The sequence below is a fragment of the Piliocolobus tephrosceles genome, chromosome 20 (genome assembly GCF_002776525.5).
Source record: "Piliocolobus tephrosceles isolate RC106 chromosome 20, ASM277652v3, whole genome shotgun sequence".
Taxonomy (NCBI): domain Eukaryota; kingdom Metazoa; phylum Chordata; class Mammalia; order Primates; family Cercopithecidae; genus Piliocolobus; species Piliocolobus tephrosceles.
The window spans coordinates 8,842,801-8,867,355 of NC_045453.1; the positions used below are offsets into that span (position 1 = coordinate 8,842,801).

At 45.8% G+C, this 24,555-nt stretch overlaps 1 protein-coding gene across 2 annotated transcripts in view; it reads left to right on the forward strand.

Annotated features, from left to right (window-relative positions):
* CNBD2 (cyclic nucleotide binding domain containing 2) overlaps positions 1 to 16,816 on the forward strand; it is a 74,311-nt gene extending 57,495 nt beyond the window's left edge. For both annotated transcript variants that reach the window (XM_023220554.2, XM_023220555.1), the window contains 2 exons: positions 9,324 to 9,493; positions 16,474 to 16,816. In XM_023220554.2, coding sequence (XP_023076322.1) covers positions 9,324 to 9,493; positions 16,474 to 16,792 — 489 coding nt within the window. In that variant the 3' untranslated portion in view covers positions 16,793 to 16,816. The remainder of the gene's footprint in view (positions 1 to 9,323; positions 9,494 to 16,473) is intronic.
* The last annotated feature ends 7,739 nt before the right edge of the window (positions 16,817 to 24,555 follow it).

The window sequence follows — 24,555 nt, forward strand, 5'->3', positions numbered from 1 at the left end:
GCAAAGATGTTCCCTCTTACCACTCCTATTCAACACTGTACTGAAAGCCCTAGCTAGTCCATTCAAGAAAAGGACATAAAAGGCATACAGATTGGGAAGGAAGAAATAAAACTATCTTTGTTTGCAGATAACATTATTGTCTATGTAGATAATTCCAAACAATTTTTTTAAAAAGAAAAACCTCCTGAAACTAATGAGACTATATAGCAAAGTCACAGAATACAAGATTAATATACGAGAGTCCATTGCTTTACTTATACCAGCAATGAACAGTTGGAATTTGACATTAAAAAACACAATACCAGCTGGGCACAGTAGCCCCAGCACTTTGGGAGGCTGAAGGCGGGCGGATCACTTGAGGTCAGGAGTTCAAGACCAGCCTGGCCAACATGGTGAAACCCTATCTCTACTAATAATACAAAAATTAGCCAGGCATGGTGGCGCACACCTATAATCCCAGCTGCTTGGGAGGCTGAGGCAGGAGAATCACTTGAACCTGGGAGGCGGAGGTTGCAGTGAGCTGAGATCGTGCCATTGCACTAAAGCCTGGGCGACAAGAGTGAAACTCCATCTCCAAAAAAAAAAAAACACCCAAACCAAAAAGCCAGGTGTGGTGGCGGGCACCTGAAATCCCACCTATTTGGGAGACTGAAGCACAAGAATTGCTTGAACTCGGGAGGCTGAGGTTGAAGTGAGCCGAGATTGTGCCACTGCACTCTGCTTGGATGATAAGAGCAAAACTCCATCTAAAAAAAAAAAAAAAATTAATAACAAATCCATAAATTACCTAATATTTTTACAGAATCTAATTTCTAAAGAATTCAATTTCTAGGCCAGACACAGTGGCTCATGCCTATAATCCCAACACTTTGGGGGGCCAATGTGGGTGGATCACCTGAGGTTGGGAGTTCAAGACCAGCCTGACCAACATGGAGAAACCCCACCTCTACTAAAAATGCAAAATTAGCCAGTCGTGGTGGACACCTGTAATCCCAGCTATTTGGGAGGCTGAGTCAGGAGAATTGCTTGAACCCAGGAAGGAGGTGGAGGTTGCAGTGAGCCGAGATCGCGCCATTGCACTCCAGCCTGGGCAACAATAGCAAAATTCCGTCTCAAAAAAAAAAAAAACAAAAAAACCCACAATTTCTAAGGAATTCATTATGAAAGGCTAAATATTGCATGATTCCAATTCTATGACATTCTGGACAAGAAAAATACTATAGAGATAGTAAAATTATCAGTGGTTGCAAGAGGTTTGGAGTTCAGGAGATGGGATGAATAGGTGAAGCATAGGGGACTTTTAGGGCAGTAAAATTATTCTCTGTGGTACTGTAATGGTGGATACAAAAGCATTTGTCAAAACCCATTTAATTTTACAGCACAAAAAGTGAATCTTAATGTATGCAATTTGTTAAAAAAGAAAAAAATCAGCCAGGCACGGTGGCTCACGCCTGTAATCCCAGCACTTTGGGAGGCCGAGGCAGGCGGATCACGAGGTCATCAAGATCATCCTGGCTAACACGGTGAAACCCCATCTCTACTAAAATTACAAAAAATTAGCCGGGCATGGTGGCAGTCACCTGTGGTCCCAGCTACTCTTGAGGCTGAGGCAGGAGAATGACGTGAACCCAGGAAGCAGAGCTTGCAGTGAGCAGAGATCGCACCACTGCATTCCAACCTGGGTGACAGAGCGAGACTCCGTCTCAAAAAAAAGAAAAAAGAAAAAAATCATCTAGGAGGTCAGTGGATCCTAGGAAGGAATACAAACTATGACAAGATAATCTAACCATTACAGATGTATGAAACAATCTCTGTGAAGGAGTTGGGGGAAAAGATGCTGACTTAAGTAACTTTGGAAATGAGTGGAGTTGGTAAGACTAAAGCAAAAGGAACCGTGTCTGAGCACTGTGCCCTAGTGATAAAGCTGTTTCTCATGAAGGTGTGGATTAACAATACTTCTACTACTAGACATGTACACAGTGTTAACACTGAAATAAATCAGTTCAGTAAATGGATGGCGAAGGGTGGGAGCCAGGTTTTTCACAATTTAAGCAGGAATGTATAGAAAGCAGGGGGAGCCTAGAATGCTCCATGTAGTAATGGATTAGAGTTGAAAACATCAGTAGACCTCAAATTTAGCTCAATATATACTTACAGATAATTATGTATAGAAATATATGTGTAGGTAGGTCAGGCATGGTGGCTCATGCCTGTAATCCCAGCACTTTGGGAGGCTGAGGTGGGCAGATCACGAGGTCAGGAGATTGAGACCATCCTGGCTAACACTGTGAAACCCCATCTCTACTAAAAATACAAAAAAAAATAGCTTGGCATGGTGGCTGGCGCCTTATAGTCCCAGCTACTCAGGAGGCTGAGGCAGGAGAATGGCAGGAACCCGGGAGGCAGAGCTTGCAGTGAGTGGAGATCGCGCCACTGTACTCCAGCCTGGATGACAGAGCGAGCCTCCATCTCGGAAAAAAAAAAAAGAAATATGTATGGGTATGGTTAGAAACATACAACTGTTTTGCTCTGTCAGATCATAGGGCCTAAAAGAAATGATACCCTTCCAGCAATGAGCACACTTAGCACTTGGATCTTGATTGGTTGGTTGGTTGGTTTCTTTCTTTCTTCTTTCTATTTTTTTGTTTTTTGAGACAGAGTCTTGCTCTGCCACCCAGGCTGGAGTGCAGTGGCACCATCTTGGCTCACTGCAACCTCTGCCTCCTGGGTTCAAGTGATTCTCCTGCCTCAGCCTCCCGAGTAGCTGGGATTACAGGTGCCCGCCACCATGCCTGGCTAATTTTTTGTATTTTTAGTACAGGTGGGGTTTCACCATGTTGGCTGGGTTGGTCTCGAACTCCTGACCTCGTGATCCACCCACCTCAGCCTACCAAAGTGCTGGAAATACAGGCGTGAACCACTGTGCCCGGCCTCTGTTATTCTTTTTAAGAGACAGGGTCTTGCTCTGTCACTCAGGTTGTAGTGCAGTGGCGAGTGATCATGGGTCACTGCAGCCTTGAACTCCTGGACCCAACCAATGCTCTCCCCTGAGTATTGTGAATAGCTGAGACTGCAGGTGTGTGCTGCCATGCCCAACTAATTTTTTTATTTTTTGTTAGAGACAGGGTCTCACTATGTTGCCCAGGCTGGTCTGGAACTCCTGGCCTCAAGCTATACTCCCACCTTGGCCTCCCAAAGGGCTGAGATTACAGGCGTGGACCATCGTGCCTGGCCTCCATACTGTTTTTCATAAAGGCTGTCCTCATTTATATTCCCACCAATAGTGTTTGAGGGTTCCCTTTTTTCCAAATCTTTGCCAACATTTGTCATATTTTGTCTTTTTGATAGTAACCATTTTAACAAGTATAACTCAATATCTCACTGGATTTTCACTTTGCATTTCCATGATGATCAGTGATGTTGAGCATTTTTTTCATATACCTGTTGGTCATTTGTATGTCTTCCTTTGAGAAATGTCTATTCAGAGTTTTTGCCCACTTCTTAACCAGGCTATTTGATTTCTTGAGACTGTGTTGTTTAAGTTCATTATACATTTTAGATATTATCCCCTTATCAGATGTACAGCTTACAAATATTTTCTATCATTCTTTAGGTTGTCTTTTTACTTTGTTGGTTGTTTCCTTTGCTGTGCAGAAGCTTTTTAGTTTGATGCAATCTCATTTGTCTATTTTTGCTTTTGTTGCCTGTGTTTTGGGGTCATACCCAAAAAAAACCATTGCCCAGGCCAATGTCAAGAAACCAGATCATGATTTCTAATACAATTTCCCAATAAAAGGAACAAGGGCTCTTTGGAAGAATGGTTGAATCTAGGACTAGGGCAGGAAATACACAGGATGAGTCTAGAACATGTTGTAATGCCAGAAAGTAAGGAAGAGCTGGGGGAGGGGCAGGAACTACTTTAATATGGGAGCATGTCCAAGGACACGGGGGCCACCTAAAATATCTCCCAGTGGCCAAAGCTGAAACAATTTGAAAAACAAAATAAAGCAGTGTTGGATTATAACCAAAAGTACAAAATAAACATTCGTGAGTGCATATTGATATAAATGAATTAATAATGAATTAATAAATGGAGGAGAAGAGACAAATCTCCCTGCAGAATAAATTTCAAGCAATTTATGTAGCTATACTGTCTTAAAGGAGAGAGAGCCTAACTCTCTACTCCTTAAATGTGGGCCATGCATAGGACTTCCTTCCAAAGAGTACAGTATGGCAAGGGGGGAATGAAGTAACTTTACAGTGGAAAAAATCTGAAAAACACAGCCAGATCATCAAGGCCAACATCAATAGTAAAACATCATGTTGATAGTATTGTTCCTTGATAGGATGTGATGAAAATATCACTTAACTTCTGTGGCCATCCTCTCAATATCTTGTAACTCCAGTCTAATCATGAGACATGATTAGAGGGAAAACATAAGACAAATTCTAACAGTGGCCTCCCACAAAATACTCAGTGAGTACCCTCAAAACTGCCAAGACAATAAAAAATGGCCTGAGAAAATGCCACAGCCAAGAGGAGCCTAAAGAGCCCTATTATTAAACGTAATGTTGTATCCTGGATAAGACAGTGAACTAGAAAAAGGGCATTAGGTGAAACAGGAAATCTAAGCAACTCATTGACTTTAGCTAACAACAATATAGCAGTAGAAGTTCACTAACTGTAACAAAGACTTACCAGTGTAAGATGTGGGAAACTGGACATGGAGTATATGGGCACTTTCTGTACTATCTTCTCAATTTTTCTGTAAATCTAAAACTGTTTTAAAAAATAAGAACACCAGGCCGGGCGCAGTGGCTCACGCCTGTAATCCCAGATGCTTTGGGAGGCCAAGGCGGGCGGATCACCTGAGGTTGGGAGTTTGAGACCAGCCTGGCCAACATGGTGAAACCCCATTTCTACTAAAAATACAAAATTAGCCAGGTATGGTGGCACACACCTGTAACCCCAGCTACTCGGGAAGCTGAGGCAGGAGAATCGCTTGAACCCAGGAGGCAGAGGTTGTAGTGAGCCAGGATTGCACCACTGCATTCTGCCTGGGTGACAGAGTAAGACTCTGTCTCAAAAAAAAAAAAAAAAAAGGAATCCAAGGCTGGGCACAATGGCTCACACTTGCTGAAGACAAGGAGTTCGAGACCAGCTTGGGCAACAAAGTGAGATCCTGTCTCTACAAAAAATTAAAAAGTTAGCTGGGCATGGTGACATTTGCCTATGATCCCAGCTACTTGGGAGGGTGAGGTGGGAGGATTGCTTGAGCCTGTGAAATCGAGGCTGCAGTGAGCCATGATTGTGTTACTGTACTTCAATCTGAACAACAGAATGAGAGCCTGTCTCAAAAAAAAAAAAAAAAAAAAAATGCAGTAGTGGTAGCAAGGGCAGTATGAATGACCATGCTTGGCTATGAGCTGATCACTATGGAAGCTGGGTGGCAGGTGCCAGAGCTGAATGAGAGGAGGAGGAGCAGTGTGCGGGTGCAGAGGTGGGGCGGGAGAAGGGCTTTCCAGGAGGAGAAATGGGACTCAGCCCGCCTGTGCCTGCAGAGGGCTGTCTCCTGAAGCCTCATATGTGGTCATTTGGCATCTGGGAAACTGTTCCCTCACCAAGCCCTCTCCTCTGTTCCTCTGTCACTATCTCCAAGGTTGTCCTTACGCCATTCTCACCCTGTGTTATGGTGGACTGTGCATGCTCCTTCTCTCCACTCACACCAGCCGGTATGTCCTCAGGGCTGGGAAGGTCAGTCCAGTACTGTCTGAGAGGTCCAGTCTCTAGCACAGTCCAGTGGACAAAGGTCCAGTCCCTTTGTCAATGCTGATTATTTTTTAGCTCTTAGAAATTTCTTCCTTTTGTTTAGTAAAACATTGCCTCCTACAGTTTTAAACTAGCTCCTCTCCTCTCCCTGCCCTATCCCCCAAAACAGAAGGAATCTACTTCCTTAGCATGTGATGCCCTTAGGTATTTAAAGAATGCTGTTTTGTTTTTCATTCAACATTTATGTAGCCGGGCACAGTGCCAGTGTTCCGTTAATTATTTTCATATTCACACAGAGTGGCCTCCATTCCTTCGGTCATTCTTCAAGGAGCGTAGTTTCCAGCCTTCCAGCCCATTGCTCCTCCTGGAAAGTCCTTCTGCCTGCCCCACCTCTGCGCCCACATACTGCTCCTCCTGCCACTCAGCTCTGTCACCCGCCTCCCAGCCTCCACAGTGATCAGCTCACAGCCAAGCGTGGTCACCCACTCCCCCTGCTCCCACTACTGGATTCATTGTTTTAGTGGTCTTATTTTTTAGAACAGTTTTAGATTTACAGAGAAATTGAGAAGATAGTACAGAGAGTCCCCATATGTCCCTCTCCCAGTTTCCCCTGTTATTAACATCTTACATTAATACGTCTTTGTTAGAGTTAATGAAGGTGGTGTCTGCTTCAATTTGTTAATGTTTCAGAGTAAGGTGCTCAGAGCTGAACACAGGGCACCACGGGACACTGAGGCCTAGGCAGGTTGGAGGCATGAGGACGGAAAAGGCCTTGCTCAGTTTGGTAGGCAGTGACAGGAGGGGAGGCTGTGTCAGGAACAGGAACAACAGGGTCTGTTTTGTCCAGGCCCTGCAATGCTGGAACAAGGAGTAAGGCCTTGATTTCCTAGAAGTCCTAGAAGGCTTTGGGTGGGGACTTAGCAAAAGGACCTGGCTGCTGCTTCCCACATAGGGCCAGCACATAGAAGGCCTTCAACAAATATTTGTTAACGTGACCACTTTGAAGAAAATGTCTGCGGATACCTCCGTGAGGTGCCTGTGATAGGACTCTGAGCTCTCTGTGTTGAGGCCCCAGCTTCAGCTGTAGGAGAATGAGAGTGGTAACTGCTTGACTGAACCCGCCCCCTGGAAGGTAGGTCACATTGTCCTCACCCTTGGGAGTAGCAGTGTGGAGCTGGGTCAGCCCTGGGAACAGCAGAGGGTGGGGCCTAGGGTAGAGGGACCCTGGTTTCGAGCCAGGAGATATAGGAAATCCAACTTCTCCATGGAACAGGCAGGCTGAGGCCTCTGAAGTCGTCAAGACTGGATGGGCCAGAGCCATGGGCATCGCAGAAGAGAGGTGGCAAGCAGCACTTATTCTCATTTTGCTTCTAATAGTTAGCTGTGTGGCCACGGGCAAATCACTTTCCCTTTCTGAGTCTGTGTCATGAGAAAATGAGGAGATTCATCTGGGGGAGCTGCCACCTCTAAAGTTGTGTGACTCCATTTGGGTCACTCATTCAGCAGATGTTCCTTGAGCACCTACCATGCTCCAAGCATGGCACAAAGTGCCAGTGTGGCTGAGTAAACTGACATAATTCCTGCCCTCATGGGGCTTATGATCTAGTCAGGACAGACAAGAGGTAGCTAGTAAATACATAGAAAATTACAAATTGCTGTTAGGAATGGAATGGAAAGCAGGGTGGGTGGAGAGTTCTTAAATGGGGTGGCTAAGGGAAGTCTGCTCTGAGGAGGTGATGTTTAAGCTGAGACCTGAATGATGAAAAGAATAAGCTATGGGGCTGGGCACAGTGGCTCACACCTGTAATCCCAGCACTTTGGGAGGCCAAGGAAGGAGGATCGCTGAGGCCAGGAGTTCAAGACCAGCCTGGGCAACATGGTGAAACCCCATCTCTACCAAAAACAAAAATTAGCTGAGTGTGGTGGTGCACACCTGTAGTCCCAGCTACTCAGGAGGCTGAGGCAGGAGGATCTCTTGAGCCCAGGAAGTTGAGGTTGTAGTGAGCTGAAATCATCCAACTGCACTCCAGGCTGGGGACAGAGTGAGATTTTGTCTCAAAACAAAACAAAAAAAAAAGAATAAGCGATGGAACAACCTGGCAGAAAAGTGTTCCAGAGAGAAGCGGCAAGTTCAAGGTTCAAGGCAGGAGGGAGGAGGCGTGTTGAGGGGATTGGAAGGGAGGGCAGGGTGGCTGGAACAGACTAAGCAAGGGAGCAGTGACACGAGGCTGAGATGGAGGGCCTGGAAGAGTGAGACAGCCCAGGCCTTAGGAGGCATGAGGAGATTTATTTGATCCCAGGTGCTTTGGGAGGCTATTTGAAGCATCGCCAGAGAAGCAACTGACTCCAGCTGTGTGCCTGCAGCATGTGGGTTGGAAGTGGCTGAGAGAGTAAGCAGGACAGCAGTGCTCCTAAGTGGATCCCTGGTTCAAGGTTGGGCTCTGCCACTTTATGTCTCGTTACCTTGGGCAAGCTACTTAACCTCTTTGTGCCTCGGTTTCCTCATTGTAGTTGCTGAAAGCACAGACTCTGAAGACAGACCACCTAGTTCAAAGCCTAGGTTTATTGCTTTCCTGATGTGTGATGTTGGACAATTTTCCTTTTTTTTTTTGAGACGGAGTCTCCCTGTCTCGCCCAGGCTGGAGTGCAGTGGCGTGATCTTGGCTCACTGCAACCTCCACTTCTTGGGCTCAAGAAATCCTCCCACCTCAGCCTGGGACTACAGGCATGCACTATCACACCTGGCTAACTTTTGTAATTTGTGTAGATGTGTGGTTTCACCATGTTGCCCAGGCTGGTTATAATTCCTGGGCTCAAGTGATCTACCCACCTGGGACTCCCAAAATGCTGGGATTACAGGCGTGAGCCACTACACCTGGCACCTAACTGTTTGATTTTTGTCGTAAGTCCTAAGGAAGAGAAAACAGATTTACTCAACAAAAAAAAGAGAGAGCTGTAATTAGACGTTGGGGAAAATTTGAGAGCAATAGTGGCAGTGAGATTGCTGGAGTGGGACAGTGGGTAGTCTGATTTAGGTGCTCTTCTAATTCCAGGGTCAGAGGAATTCCATGTCATGTAGCAAAAAGGGCCCAGGATTTCTCCTGCTGGTCATTTGCTCAGTGATCCCAGATAAATTCACCTCCTGTTTGAGGCCTTCTTTTTCCCATCTAGAAAATCTGCGGGTAGGCCAGTCATGGTGGCTCATGCCTATAATCCCAGCACTTTGGAAGGCCAAGGCAGTGGATCACCTCAGGTCAGGAGTTCGAGACCAGCCTGAGCAACATGGAGAAATCCCATCTCTACTCAAAATACAAAATTAGCCGGGCTTGGTAGTGCATGCCTGTAATCCCAGCTACTTGGGAGGCTGAGGCAGGAGAATCGTTTGAACCTGGGAGGCAGAGGTTGCAGTGAGCTGAGATTGGGCCACTGCACTCCAGCCTGGGCAACAAGATCGAAACTCCATCTCAAAAAAAATAAAAATAAAAATAAAAGACAAATCTGCAGGCAGACCTGGCCAGTCTCTGAGGTCTAACTTTCTGTGACTTCTCCCAAGGGTCTTCACCAGGCCTTCCTTCCAGAGGGTGAATGCGACACACGACCCTTGATCCTGATGAGCCTGGGAAATGAGTTGATACAGATAAGGAAGGAAATATTTTATGAACTGATTGACAATGATGACGAGATGATAAAAAAGTTGTTAAAGCTCAATATTGCATTCCCCAGGTCAGTACTGGAAATGTGCGTAAGTCCCATCAGGTGAAATGAACAAGTTTTCACCTGTTACTTTAGTAAAAGAAGGAAAAATGTAATACCTATTGCTGACAAGGGTGAAATGAAATGGGAGTTGTTGGTACACTCTAGATAGGCTCAATCCTTTTGATGATAATTTTAGCATTACATTTCAAATGCTATAAAACTGTCCTGCCACTTTGAGACAGAGATTCATCTGTGAATTTATAAAGCCAAAATATGGAGAAAGCCCCTGCATTAAGATGTTCATTGCAGGGTCGGGTGCGGTGGCTCACGCCTATAATCCCAGCAGTTTGGGAAGCCGAGGCAGGCAGATCACTTGAGGTCAGGAGTTTGAGACCAACCTGGCCAACGTAGTGAAACCCCAATTCTACTAAAAACACAAAATTAGCCAGGCACAGTGGCACATGCCTGTAATCCCAGCTACTCAGGTAGGAGGTTCGCTTGAACCTGGGAGACAGAGGTTGCAGTGAGCTGAGATGGCACCACTGTACTTCAGCCTGGGTGTCAGAGTGAAACTCTGTGTTAAAAAATAATAAGGCCGGGCGCGGTGGCTCACGCCTGTAATCCCAGCACTTTGGGAGGCTGAGGTGGGTGGATCACCTGAGGTCAGGAGTTTGAGACCAGCCTGGCAGACATGGTGAAACCCTGTCTCTACTAAAAATGCAAAAATTAGCTGGGCATGGTGGCGGGCACCTGTAATCCCAGCTACTCGGAAGGCTGAGGCAGGAGAATCACTCAGACCCAGAAGGCAGAGGTTGCAGTGAGCCGAGATCGCACCATTGCACTCCAGCCCAGGCAATAAGAGCAAAACTCTGTCTCAAAAATAATAATAATAATAATAATAATAAGGCTGGGAGGAGTGGCTCATGCCTGTGATCCCAGCACTTTGGGAGGCCGAGGCAAGTGGATCACCTGAGGTCAGGAGTTTGAGACCAGACTGGCCAACATGGTGAAACCCTGCCTCTACTAAAAATACAAAAATTAGCCGGGCATGGTAGCGGGCCCCTGTAATCCCAGCTACTCAGGAGGCTGAGGCAGAAGAATCACTTGAACCCGGGAGGCAGAGGTTGAAGTGAGCCAAGATTACGCCATTGCACTCCAACCTGGGTGACAGAGCGAGATTCCATTCAATAATAATAATAATAATAATAGGCTGGGCATGGTGGCTCATGCCTGTAATCCCAGCACTTTGGGAGGCCGAGGCAGGTGGATCACCTGAGGTCAGGAGTTTAAGACCAGCTGGCCAACATGGTGAAACCCTGTCTCTACTAAATGTACAAAAAATTAGCCAGGTGTGGTGGCAGCCATCTTTAATCCCAGCTACTCAGGAGGCTGAGGCAGGAGAATCACTTGAACCTGGGAGGCAAAGGTTGCAGTGAGCCAAGGTTACGCCATTGCACTCCAGCCTGGACAACAAGGGCGAAACTCTGTCTCAAACAAAAATAGTAATAGTAAATAAATAAAGTAAGATGTTCATAGCAGCCATATTCATAATAGAAAAACAATGACAACAACATTCATGTGTGCCACACTAAAGGGATAGTTTACAAAATTGTAGTATTTTCTCTTGATAGAACATAATTGTTTTATTTAAAAAATGGTAAGCTTAATGGCTCTGTAACAGCAGGGTAAAATGGGTGATATAATGATACTGGAAAAGGGCAGTACAGAATTGTACAGGTGCTCTGACTATGCCTTTGTCAAACACTTACCCGAGAGAAACCTAGAAGGAAATAAGCGAAAATGACAATGCCTGTGGTAAGAGTGGTTTTCTCCGGGAGGTGAGACTAAAGGAACTTTCTGGTTATATATTCCTGTCATATTTGTTCTTGCAATGTGTATACATTGCTTTTATTTTATTTTATTTTATTTTATTTTTATTTACTTATTTTTTTTGAGACAAGTTCTCACTCTGTTCCCCGGGCTGGAGTGCAGTGGCACAATCATGGCTCGCTGTAGCCTTGACCTCCTGGGCTCAAATGATCCTCCCAGCTCAGTCTCCCGAGTAGCTGAAACTATAGACATGCACTACAATGCTCAGCTAATTGAAAATTTTTGTGTAGAGATGGGAGTCTCACTATGTTGCCCAAGCTGGTCTTGAACTCCTGGACTTAAATCGTCCTCCTGCTTGGTCTTCCAAAGTGCTGATTTACTTTTATAATTATTAAAAATAAGTATGTATCTTGAAAGATTAGATACATTTTTTCTTTTTACTTTATCATAGTGTCCAGATTTTCTAGAGTGAATGTTAATGCTTTTATAATGAGAACAAATAGTTTATTTAAATGTAAAAATTAATTTATTGCCCAGACCAGTGGTCTCAAAACTGTTTTCATCTCACGTTGGTATTACTAAAAAGTGTTCAAGCATGTACTCCCTGGTATGTATATGTAATATAAATAACATCTGTTGATTTGTTTTTGTTATATCCACACATAGTATTATTGTATCAATATATATTATAAGCATATGAAAATCGATCTTTTAAAAGAATAAGAGAAAGATAAATATAAATGAAATCTTACTATTCACATACTCTAGTGGATCTTGTACATCTCCTTGGGTGACATGTCTCTCCACCCCAACTTTGTTTCCTCTGTGTGAGAGACGGGGTCTCACTCTGTCATCCAGGCTGGCATGCTGTGGCTCAATCTCAACTCACTGCAACCTCCACCTCCCAGGCTCAAGTGATCCTCCCACCTCAGCCTTCCCACTAGCTGGGACAACAGGCAGGCGCCACCATGCCTGCCTAATTTTTTTGTATTTTTTGGTAGAGGCAGGGTTTTGCCATGTTGCCCAGGCTGGTCTCAAACTCCTGAGCTCAAAGGATCCACCCACCTTGGCCTCCCAAAGTGCTGGAATTGCATGAGCCACCGTGCCTGGCCTCCACCCCCACTTCGGGACCACCAAGCTAGATTCCTGCAAGAGTCTTATCACGGGTTCCTCCCTTTAGTCTCCTCCCTGCCGGGTTCTTTCTGCACACTGTGTTCTTGTTAAAACCCTAATCTAGTTGTGTTAAACTCCTGCTTGAAACCTCTCAATGGTATCTCACTGCCTATAGGATAAAGTCCAAACTCAGTGCTACCGCAATGACCCACCACAGTCTGACCCCCTGCTCAAGCCCCCTGCAGCATCTCCTGCCACCTCCAACTCACTCCAGCAACCCAGGCGGGTTGCCTGCTATATGCTGCACATACCTTGCCTTTGCCAATGCTGGCCCTTTTGCCTGAAATGCTGACCCCAGTCCTGCTTTCATCCTTTGTGTGATAAATTCCTGCTCATTCTGTAAGATTCATCTTCTGCAGCAAACCTCCTCAGACTAACCCGTTTGGGATAAGTACCCCCTTTCTGCACACTCATAATATTCTCTACGCAGCTCTGTCATTGACCATGTTGTGTTGACATATAGTTACCTGTTTGCACAGCTCTTTCCCTTCCACCTGATCAAGTGCTTCAGGAAGGCAGGGCTGTGCTGTATCCGCCTTTGGTCTCTAGCACCTGTATGGTGCCCAGAATGCAGAAGGTACTTAATAAATGTTGACTAAATGTGAATGGGCCATACTCATTGCAGAAAATTGAAAAACACTGAACAGCGAAAAAGACAAAACCCAAATCATTTGCAATCCTCCAGCAATCCCAGTTCGCATCTTCTGTGTTTCCTTTTAATGTTTTTTTCACTTCATGGATATGTGCCAAATACGCATTTATCGTCGTGTTCCATTTTCATAATGGAGCTCATACTTCTTACACAATTTTGCATCCTCTCTCTTTTCTTTACTTGCGGTGATATTGTGATCAGACACGGTTTTGGCAGCAGGTGTAGGAAACGAGTGATTCCAATGGTAGAGAAAGGGGGTATGAAGGCAGACAGAGCTGCAGGTGATTCCAGCCCTGGCCAGTAAGCACACAAAAGGCTCTGACGTGAGATCTTCATGACCTTGAGCAATGTGAGGTCTTCATGACCTTCTCTAGGCTTCCAACTCCAATCAGCAAAACAAGAAAATTAGAGTAGATCAGTAGTTTTTAAACTATGGAACATATTCCACAGGAGGGTTACAGGATGATTTTAGGTGGCTCACAGATTGACATTTTTAGTTTTAACAGTTATGTATTTATTTGTGTGAATTAGAAAAAGCAACATGACTAGCTTACTAACCATGTGATCTGACAGATCTTGTTGCTTAAGACAAAGTTAAAGTAAATATTTAAGTAAAAGAAACTGAACAGATTGAAGGAAAATCATTAGTAATTTTTTTTTTTTTTAGACAGAGTCTTGCTTTGTTGCCCAAGCTGGAGTGCAGTGGCATGATCTTGGCTCACTGCAACCTCCGCCTCCTGGGTTCAAGTGATTCTCCTGCCTCAGTCTCCCAAGTAGCTGGGATTACAGGCGCTGCCACTACACCTGGCTAATTTTAGTAGAGACGAGGTTTCACCATGTTGGCCAGGCTGGTCTCGAACTCCCAACTTGAGGTGATCTGCCCGCCTCAGCCTCACCTGGGATTACAAGTGTGAGCCACCGTGCCCAGCCTGGAAAATCATTAGTAAATTTAAAGAGCAGATGATATGTAAATAAGGCCAACACTGGGGCAGTCTTGTGAGAAAAACAAGCTGAGAAATACTGGTGGTTCCTTCTGGTTCAAGGGTGCCACACTTCTCTGATTCCTGGGTACTACCAATATAGGAAATAGCCATTTAGACCTGCCACTCAAAAAAGGGTTTAAGCAGCCTTAGCTCATTGCATAATGCCTGGCATGTGATGGGGATTGGTTAATATCTGTTGAATGGAAATTCAGAAAAGGTTTACATAGACTTGTGGGTGGTGGGGGGGGGGGGGCGGCAGATGGAACATTCAGCATCCACCCTGCTCAGTCAGCATTTGCAGCCCTCATCTAGAATGCTGACTTACAGAAATCTGTCTTATTCATTAATTGTTGAACTTATTTATGCCTTTCTAGACTGCTAAAACAGGCAGAAAACATATCCATTATCTAGCTCAGATCCCTCATGTTTTAATCAAAGACTCTGAGGTCCTGAAGATCATAGAGCCAGTGGCAGAGGTACCTGTCCTGTGAATAGTGCAGGCTGGATATCCTGAAAATCACCCCTACAGAGCACAGTGGGGCCCATGCGGGGTAGAATGCATGGCTGCGTACACAAGAAAGTCAGGAAATCTCCCAAGGCCAAAGTGAAGAGAATCACTCAAAACAGACGGATAGTATGAACTGATGCTGGGGATTGTCCAGGAGGGCTTAAGGGCATCATGGGCTGATTTTTTTTCTTTTTTTTTTTTGAGGCGGAGTCTCACTCTATCACCCTAGCTGGAGTGCGATGGCGTGATCTCGGCTTACTGCAATGTCTGCCCACTGGGTTCAAGTGATTCTTGTGGCTCAGCCTCCTGAGTAGCTGGGATTACAGGCGTGAGCCACCACACCTGGCTAATTTTTGTATTTTTAGTAGAGACAGGGTTTCACCATCTTGGCCAGGCTGGTCTCGAACTCCTGATCTGAAGTGATCCGCCCGCCTGGCCTCCCAAAGTGCTGGGATTACAGGTGTGAGCCACTGCACCCGGCCATGGGTTGATTTTTTAAAGCCTGAAAGGACAGATGCAACTTTCAGTTCAAGTGAGACAGGGGATTGGAACTGAGACCGCTGTGTGAAGCTGACGCTACCCTGTTCAGTGAAAAAGTAGACTAGAAATCAATGTGAACATCAACATCAGGAAGTGACATGGAGTCTTGTCTGTCTTAGCTTAGAATCTAGGTTTTTAAAAAAATTATCCCTTAAGAATTAGTCATCACATGCTAGCCCCCTCCTAGGTTTTGGTGAATTCCTTAGCCTCACCCCAATTTCTATGTTTGTGAAATGGGGTGATTGTGAAAATTAATTGAGTTAACAAATGTAAAGTGCTTGACACATGGTAAGTCCTAAGTCAGAGTGAGATGTTGTTGTTATTTATTGTGTAAGAAATTGGGAGTTAATGGAACTTTTCAACTGAGGACTACCCAGTAGTGTGCTCAGTGGATGTTTAACAACCAGCTCTCCAAGATGCAGGAAGAGGACCCTAGCTTGCAGTGTTTGCTGATTTCTGTGGTGTAAATACTCCCACCATGGCCAGTTTCAAACTACCAACCTGCTGCCACAAGCATGGAGTTGAGAAGAGGTGCACATGCCCAGCTTTCATGAGTGGGGGGAAGCTGGCTTTGCCATGTTGCTGACGCTACAGACTAGCTTGTAGCCATGCTGACCTCTGGGTTTTTTCTTAAGCCAATCTCTACGGATCAAAGTTGACTTTATCTTTGTCATTATAATCTGGCTGGAAGAATGTTCTGACTTGTTAGTGAAGTATTCAGCTTGTCTGCTTAGGTAAGAGAGTACAGGTGAGTTCATTGAAGTTTAACACCCCCTTGCCTTGATGTGGTCTCAGGAGGCTCCAGTCCTTCTTCCACCTTCCTCAGCCTCACTTGCTATGAGGGAAGGGGGCAGGGTGGAGCACAGCACCATGGCCAGTCCACGGCAGCCACCAATCTATTTCCTGTCTCTACAGACCTGCCTCTTCTGGACATCTTACAGAAACAGAATCATGCAATATGTATATATCACACTTCATCCGTTTATCAATATAAAATGATTAATGAGCTATTTTACATTCTTTTGTTATTCTAAGTCTGTGAAATCTGGTGTGTATTTTACACTCACAGCACATCTCCATTTCAGACGGCTGGATTTCAGGTACTCAGTAGCTAGCTACATGTGGCCCATTGCTACTGCATGAGACAGCACAGGCCTAAGGGAAGAAAACTGTGGACAGGGAAAGGGTGCAGAGGGAGGGTCCGGGAGGGTCAGAGAAGCAGGATGAAGCGCCACATGCTTAGGGAGGGGAGAGTGGCAGGAGGCAAGGCTGGAGGGGCGGGACTGGCCTGAGAACCTCGGCTTTTGTGCCTGCCCTTTAGTGATGAAGATATGTGCCAGACGTTCCTCCAGGAGAACAGCTGGAATATCTTTCGGAAGGACCTGTTGCGGCTGCTTGTGGAGCCTCGCCAAAGTCCACCATTCCCTCCAATCCAGCCCAAGAAGAAAGAGATCTACAACCCTAAGTCTGTGGTCCTGGATTTGTGCAGCATCAACAAGACGACTAAACCTCGTTATCCCATTTTTATGGCGCCTCAGAAATACCTCCCCCCACTGAGGATTGTTCAAGCCATCAAAGCACCTCAGTACAAAATCCAAGAACTCTTGCCTCAGTATAAGAGTGCAGGGGTCCTTATTTAGGACAAATAAAGGATGGTGGATTGGCCGCCGTGCTTTCTGAATGACCACCATGGGAGTTGTGGGACTTGGAGGAGGGGGCCCTGGAGGGCTGAGCTGTGGGTCCAGAGAGGTGTTTGGGGGACAGCAATGGGAGCACAGTCTCCCTTGACGCTCGAGGGCTGGGCTGAGTGAATGGATGGTCAGAGGCTGTGTGTGGATGGGTTAATCACGGGGCATGGTCTCAGGATAGGATGGTCTTATCTCATGAGCTGGATGTGGGGAAGGCTCAAATCAAAGTGGTCGAGAGACTAGGGTTGCGAATGCCTTCCAAGGTCAGACAGGTCATCTAAAGGAGCGCAGCAGCAGGGCTGGGAAGGCAACAGGGAATGGTGGAGATGCTGGGGCCTGCTGTGTGAATTCCCCATCCAGATGGGGCAGCTGTCCCTTAGCCCAGTTAGTTGCTGTCCTGCCAGAAAATAATTCAGGCCTCATATTGTCAGTCTATAGATTCTTCAAGAGAATCAAGAAATTCAGCATTTTAGATGATTCCTACCAGTTTTTAAACACAAGCAACTAATTCAGATTGTTTTCAAATAGTGTCAAACAAAACACATATGGGCCCACAGGTGGTGGGCTGGGTCCCTGTCAGAGACAGAAACGAGGCCGCAACTAGATGGGAGGAGGATACAGGAGCCAGAGAGACGCTGATGGGACAGCATGACAGGAGCAGGCATCAGGTCCAGGATGAGGAGTGAGCAGCTGTGATAGAGGAGGTGTAGACAAGGAGGCTGCAGAGTCGGAACTAAAGAGGGCTCCTCACTCTCTCTGCTGGGTCCTTAATCTGGAGCTACCCATCACTGATCTGGGCCTAGAACTCAGGGTTCCTGTCTCCAGCAGCCTCAGCACCACAGACCAAGCTCCAGGTACCTGTTTCCCTTCGAGAGCCCCATAGGTTAGCTTGAGAGCACTGAGGAGCCTGGCGGAGGCCATGGCGGCAGAGGAGCCTGCCCGCTTCCAAGTCACCCGCCCTGTCCCTGGCAAGGCATAGACTCTGAGGAATGCCTGGGCGTCAAGCTGGGCACCAGGAGCTCTGGCAGTCCCAGGTGTGCTTCTGTCTCACTGGACCCTCTTGAGCACTTTGATTCCTTTATCTGTACCTCCGTTTCCCCAGTGGTGAAATGAGTAAGTTGGATAAGATCAATGGCTTTCATGAATGGGGGTGAGTCTAGTTTGAAAAGCATATTCAACATTACAGTTTCGTTTGTTTAATTTATTTTTTATTTTTATTTTGAGACAGGATCTTGCTCTGTTGCCCAGGCTGGAGTACAGTGGCACGATCATAGCTCACTGCAGCCTCGAACTCTTGGGCTCAAGCAATCCTCCTGCCTTAGCCTTCAAATTAGCTGGGTGTACAGGTGTGCACCACCACGTAGGGCTAATTAAAAATTTTTTTTTGTAGGGACAGGGTCTTACTGTATTGCTCAGGCTGGTCTCAAACTCCCGACCTAAAGGGATCCTCTCACCTTGGCCTCCCAAAGTGCTGAGATTACGGGTATGAGCCTGATACGGTTTGGCTGTGTCCCCACCCAAAGTCTTATCTTGACTAGTAATAATCCCCATGTGTGAAGGGAAGGACCAGGTGGAGATAATTGAATCATGGGGGCAGTTTCCCCTATACTGTTCTCATGATAGTGAATGAGTTCTCGTAAGATCTGATGGTTTTGTAAGGGGCTTTCCCCTTCATGCAGCTCTCATTCTCTCTCCTGCTGCCATGTGAAGAAGGATGTGTTTGCTTCCCCTTCTGCCATGATTCTAAGTTTCCTGAGGCCTCCCCAGCCATGCGAAACTGTGAGTCAATTAAACCTCTTTTCTTTATAAACTACCCAGTCTCAGGTATGTCTTTATTAGCAATGTGAGGACAAGCTCATACAGAGCCACTACACTGGAACTCTGTTGAGTTTAAAAGAAAACTGTTTTCATGTTGCATACCAGAAAAGAAGAAGCATGAAATTTTTCTCTCTGAAGGGGGTGTGGACATAAAGGGTAAAGAAGCAGTGGACTTACAGATCTTCACTTCCGGGATAGCTCCAGAGGCAAGGAGTCAGGGATGTCTGCAGCAGTCCTGGAAAGGTCGACTGTGACCTACAAGAACAAGGGGTCGCTGTTCTGGGACAAAGTAAGTAGGGGTGTCTGATCATATTTAGGTATCCTTTTGCATTTAGGGCTGTGGCTCCAAGATGATTGGTGTGGGCTTCTTATTCATCCATTTGAAATTTATTTATTTATTTATTTTTGGAGAGACTCTTGCTTTGTCGCCCGGGCTGCAGTGCAGTGATGCAATCTCAGCTCACTGCAACCTTCCGGATTCAAGCAATTCTCGTGTCTCAGCCTCCCGAGTAGGTAGGACTACAGGTGTGTGACACCATGCCTGGCTACACACCTGGCTAATTTTTTGTATTTTTAGTAGATATGGGGTTTTGTTGTGTTGCCCAGGCTGGTCTCAAACTCCTGACCTCAGGCAATCCACCTGTCTTGGTACTTCCAAAGTGCTAGGATTACAGGCATGAGCCACCATGCCCGGCCTTGAAATTTATTTATTGAGCACTGCAGAGAGTCAAAGGGAGGATAAGATGCATTTTCTGTTGCCTTTTATTTTTTAGGCTAGGGGTCACCAAACTCCTTTTAAATTTTATGTTTTTAAATTTATTTTTGAGACAGGGTCACTCTCTGTCACCCAGGCTAGAGTGCAATGGCATGATCATAGCTCACTACAGCCTCAAACTCCTGGGCTCAAGCGATCATCCTGCTTCAGCCTCTCAAGTAGCTGGGATTACAGGTACGCACTACCATGCCTGACTAATTTTTTTTCTTTTTTTTTTGTAGAGACAGTCTCGCTGTGCTGTCCAGATTGGTATCAAACTCCTGGCCTCAAGTGATCCTCCTGCCTCAGCCTCCCAAAATGCCAGGATTACAGGTGTGAACCACTATGCCCAGCCCAAACACTTTATGTAAGGGGTCACATGTTGAGCACTTATTACGTGGCAGTCACCTTGCTGAGCATCTGACTGTGGAGTTCAGTGACCTGTTGAGTCCTGCAGCTCTGCCACTTAATGGTTGTTGAGGATTAAGAGAAGTGGTATGTGTATAACAAGGTGGAAGATTTTTTTCACCAAGATCTCTGGGTCCTGCTTCCTGGGAAATAAGAAAATGCTTCCAGAATAACAGGCAGAACATGTTTTCTAGGGCAGTAATGGGTGAGAAAATAGCCTGGAAGAGCAACTGAGGGTGAGGGTACTGAGAAGGGAGAGAGACTCTGGGCTGGGCTTCAGGAGGTCTTGAGGGGAGCTGAGGAAGAGCAGAGTTCCTGCAGCCACTATTGACAAAAGAACTTGAGAAGGAGAAATGTCTGAAGAGGACTTCAAGGAGTCCTCTGTGCTTTTCTGTGCATTGAGAATGTGTCCCTCTTTGGCATTTGTTTGAGAAACCAAGTGAACATTTGAATAGAATTATAGAATTAGGCAGTACTGCTGTATCTTTGAATCCAGTAACCAAGCAGGGAGTTGGCAGCAAGAGGTGCTTGTTATATTCAGTGTATGGTGTAAAGTCCCTGGCACAGTAAGTGCTCAGCACTCGCTAAGTGTTATTCACGTCTTTTGGACCAAGGTCAATTTGATCATCTAGAAACTCTCTTCTCCTTCAGTGGAATAGGAAACTAAGACTTTGGAAGGCTGAGCCCTCATAATCAGTGATAAAGGCCATCACTGAGTGGATTGGGGTAGGAGGAGCCCACCCCCCACACTCTTCTCTAGGTGAAGGAGCTCACGAGAACAAGAACGGACAGCCTCTCAGGGGAGAGTGGAGACAGGGCAGCAAACCATACCAAGCACTGTGTGCGGAGGGTGCTGTTTGGAAAAAGAATGAGTGGGACAGTGTGGGGAAGGTAGGGCGGGGGGAGTGGGACTTGTGTATAAGCACCGCCTAGCTTCCAGGCTGTGAGCTGCAGAATGAGCGCTGGTTCTCAAGGCTCCTTTCCCCCAACACACACACACACACACACATATACATACATACACATGTACACACACCATATACACATACGTACATATACATACACATATACACATATACATAAATATACGTATACACACACTACACACACATACACATGCATATATACATACATACACAAGCAACAACATGGGATCAGATTCAGGCAGGAGACTGGGTGTGGTGGCTCACGCCTATAATCCTAGCACTTTGGGAGCCTGAGGCAGGAGTTCAAGACCAGCCTGGGAAACATAGTGAGACCCTGTCTCTACAAAAAATACAAAAATTAGCCAGCCATGGTGGTGCATGCCTGTAGTCCAAGCTACTTAAGAGGGCTGAGGCAGGAGGATTACTTGAGCCTAAGAGGTCAAGGCTGCAGTGAGCCATGATCATGCCACTGCTACACTCCAGCCTGGGTGACAGAGTGAAACTCTCTCTCAAAAAAAGAAAAAAAAGAAAGAAAGAAAGAAGAAAAAGAATCAGGCAGGGGAAAGCATGACATGGCATTTACCTGGGAGAGGAGTTCATTCAGAAAGAGTAAATACGATACCCCCTGGTACAAGTGTTTGGAACAAATTACATTTTCAGTGCTCCAGAGGTCCTCACTGCCACCTAGGCACAGATCCAAGGGTCCCGGAAGCCCAGGGTGATCTGCCATGCCTAAGAAGCCAGGGAGAAGGCCCGGGCTCAAGTATGGAGTACCCAGTGTGTGCCAGGCATTATATGAGGCACTCTACAGAAGCCATCACTTACTCTGAAACTATTTCCTGGCAGCTAACTGGATGGCAGCATCCATTTGATAGTTGAGGAGCCTGAGGCCCTGAAGGCAAAGCTCACTCAGCTACCAGGTGGTGGTTCCAGAAAATCCAGGAAAATCACAGCCCAGCACCCTCCTAGTTAATCAGCATTGAAGTGTGTGGACAGTTACACCGCTATTACTCATCTATCCCAAATGAGCCACCTATTTTCAAAAAAGGAAGTCTGTACACACAGCCGTGAAACTGTGCTGGGGAGAATATAATTGCCCTCTGGAATTATTTTCCATATGTAAATAAGCATAGTCATACTTGGAGAGGCATGTCCAGGCTGCTCGAGCCAAAAATATAGCCCCTAGTGCTAAAAGCTTCCACTGTTTGGGGGAAAAATTTTAAAAAACCCACTTGAAAAATAAATACAGGACACATTACAGCGTTTGTTACAGGTACTGTTTAAGGTTCCATCCTGGGGTTGGAAGAAAGGCATTGTTCAAATTTTCTATTCTGGTGGGGCGCGGTGGCTCACGCCTGTAATCCCAGCACTTTGGGAGGCTGAGGCGGGCGGATCACGAGGTCAGGAGTGCGAGACCAGCCTGGCCAACATGGTGAAACCCCGTCTCTACTAAAAATACAAAAAAAAAAATTAGCTGGGTGTGGTGGTGTGCACCTGTAATCCCAGCTACTCACGGGGGCTGAGGCAGGAGAATCGCTTGAACCCAGGAGGCGGAGGTTGTAGTGAGCCAAGATTGCGCCACTGCATTCCAGCCTGGGCGACGAGCAAGACTGTCTTAAAAAAAAAAAAAAAAAATTCTATTCCTTTCATATAACTCCTAGGAAAATCTTACAGTTAAGGGATGAAATGGGTCACTTTGCTCATCTGCAAGGCTATGTCATAGTGAAATACTTTCAGGGCAGTACACATACAGGTCATTTTACCGCGATGCCTTTCTACTGCTGGGGGATTTAGGGGGCTTAACTGCAGGGGTGCTGAGTTGCCGAATTTGTAATCACTGGTTCAGAGCAAACAATGAGGATGAGTAGCAGTTTTTAGGTGGCTGATAAGCAGGATCAAAGCAGAAACAAAAGTTTTTCATGGCTGCTGCCAAACTGTGGGCTGTGGGGACAGACACTCGAGGGCTGGGGCAGTGAGAGGTGGCAGAGTTCAGATGTGTGCTGTGTGACTCTCAGCCAGGCTCCATCCCTTTCCTGAGCTTCATGCCTAGCATTTGTGCAGTTCGAGGGGTCCAGCGGCTGTTCTGCACGCATAGCCCCCACCCCAGGGGCTGAACAGGGCCCCACCGCCTCTCTTTTGTTTTGTCCTCACCTGTCTCGTACTTCCGAGACCACCCGCCCCCAACAGAAAGTCAGGATCAAGAAAATGGATTATTGAACCCCACGGTGACATGTGAAAATGAACTGTGGGTGAGATAATAGTATTTATTTATTTTTTCCGAGATAGGATCTCACTCTGTTGCCTATTCTGGAGTGCAGTGGTGTAATCACAGTCCACTACAGCCTTGACTTCCTGGACTTAAGGGATCCTTCCACTTCAGTCTTCTGAGTAGCTGGGACTGCAGGCGTGTGCCACAATGCCTGGCTAATTTCTTTTTTTATTATTTGTAGAGACAGGGTTTCACCATGTTGCCCAGGCTGGTCTTGAACTCCTGGGCTCAAGAGATCTGCCTGCCTCAGCCTACCAAAGTGTTGGAATTACAGGTGTGAGCCACCGTATCCGGCCGTAATTGTATTTCTTGATGTCTCTAATTGTACTGTTATATAAGAGAATCTCCTTGTGGTTAGGAAATATATACTGCAGTACTTGGCAGTTAAGAGAGAGAATTTCTTCAATTTACTTTCCAGATTATTTAGAAAATTGTAATATGTACATTTAGAGAGAGAATGGCAAAGAAAATATAGTCAAATGATGACAACTGGCAAATCTGGGTGAAGTGTACTTAGGAATTGTTTTTTAAAAAAAAATTTTTTTAAACAAAGGTGGGGTCTCACTGTGTTGCCCAGGCCTGTCTGAAACTCCTGGGCTCAAGTGATCCTTCCACCTCAGCCTCTTTTTTTTTGAGACAAAGTTTCACTCTTGTTGCCCAGACTAGAGTGCAGTGGCGGATCTTGGCTCACTGCAACCTCTCCCTCCTGGGTTCAAGAGCTTCTTCTGCCTCAGCCTCCCGAGTAGCTGGGATTACAGGCGTGAGCCACTACACCCGGCTAATTTTGTATTTTTAGTAGACATGGGGTTTCACCATGTTGGTCAGGCTGGTCTCAAACTCCTGACCTCAGGTGATCCAACCACTTTGGCCTCCCAAAGTGCTGGAATTACAGGCGTGAGCCACTGTGCCCAGCCACTGTCTCAGCCTCTTAAAGTGCTGTAAGCCATTGCCTGGCCTTAGGAGTTCTTTGAACCATCCTTGTAATTAAAAACATATTTTTAAATGTGGTAAAATACTGCATAAGAATGTATCATCTTAATCATTTTTAAGTGTACAGTTGAGTGACATTAAGTATTCTCATTGTTATGCAACCATCACCACCATCCATCTCCAGAACTCTTTTCATCTTGGAAAAATGAAACTCTGTACCCGTTAAACAATGACTCCCCATTACCCCTTCCCCCCAGTCCCTGGCAACTACCCCTCTACTTTCTGTCTCTATGAATTTGACTACTGTAGGTACCTATATAAGTGGAATCTTACAATATTTGTCTTTCTGGGGCTGGTTCATTTACTTAGCATGTTGTCCTCAGCGTTCATCTATGTTGTAGCATGTGTCAGAATTTCATTCCTTTCTAAGGCTAAACAGTATTCCATTTTATGTGTGTATACCGTATTTTGTTTACCCATTCATCCACCGATGGGCACCTGGGTTGCTTCTGCTCTTTGGCTATTGTGAATAATGTTGTTATGAACATCAGTGAAAATACATCTTCAAGACCACTGCTTTCAATTCTTTTGGTTATACATCCAAAAGTGG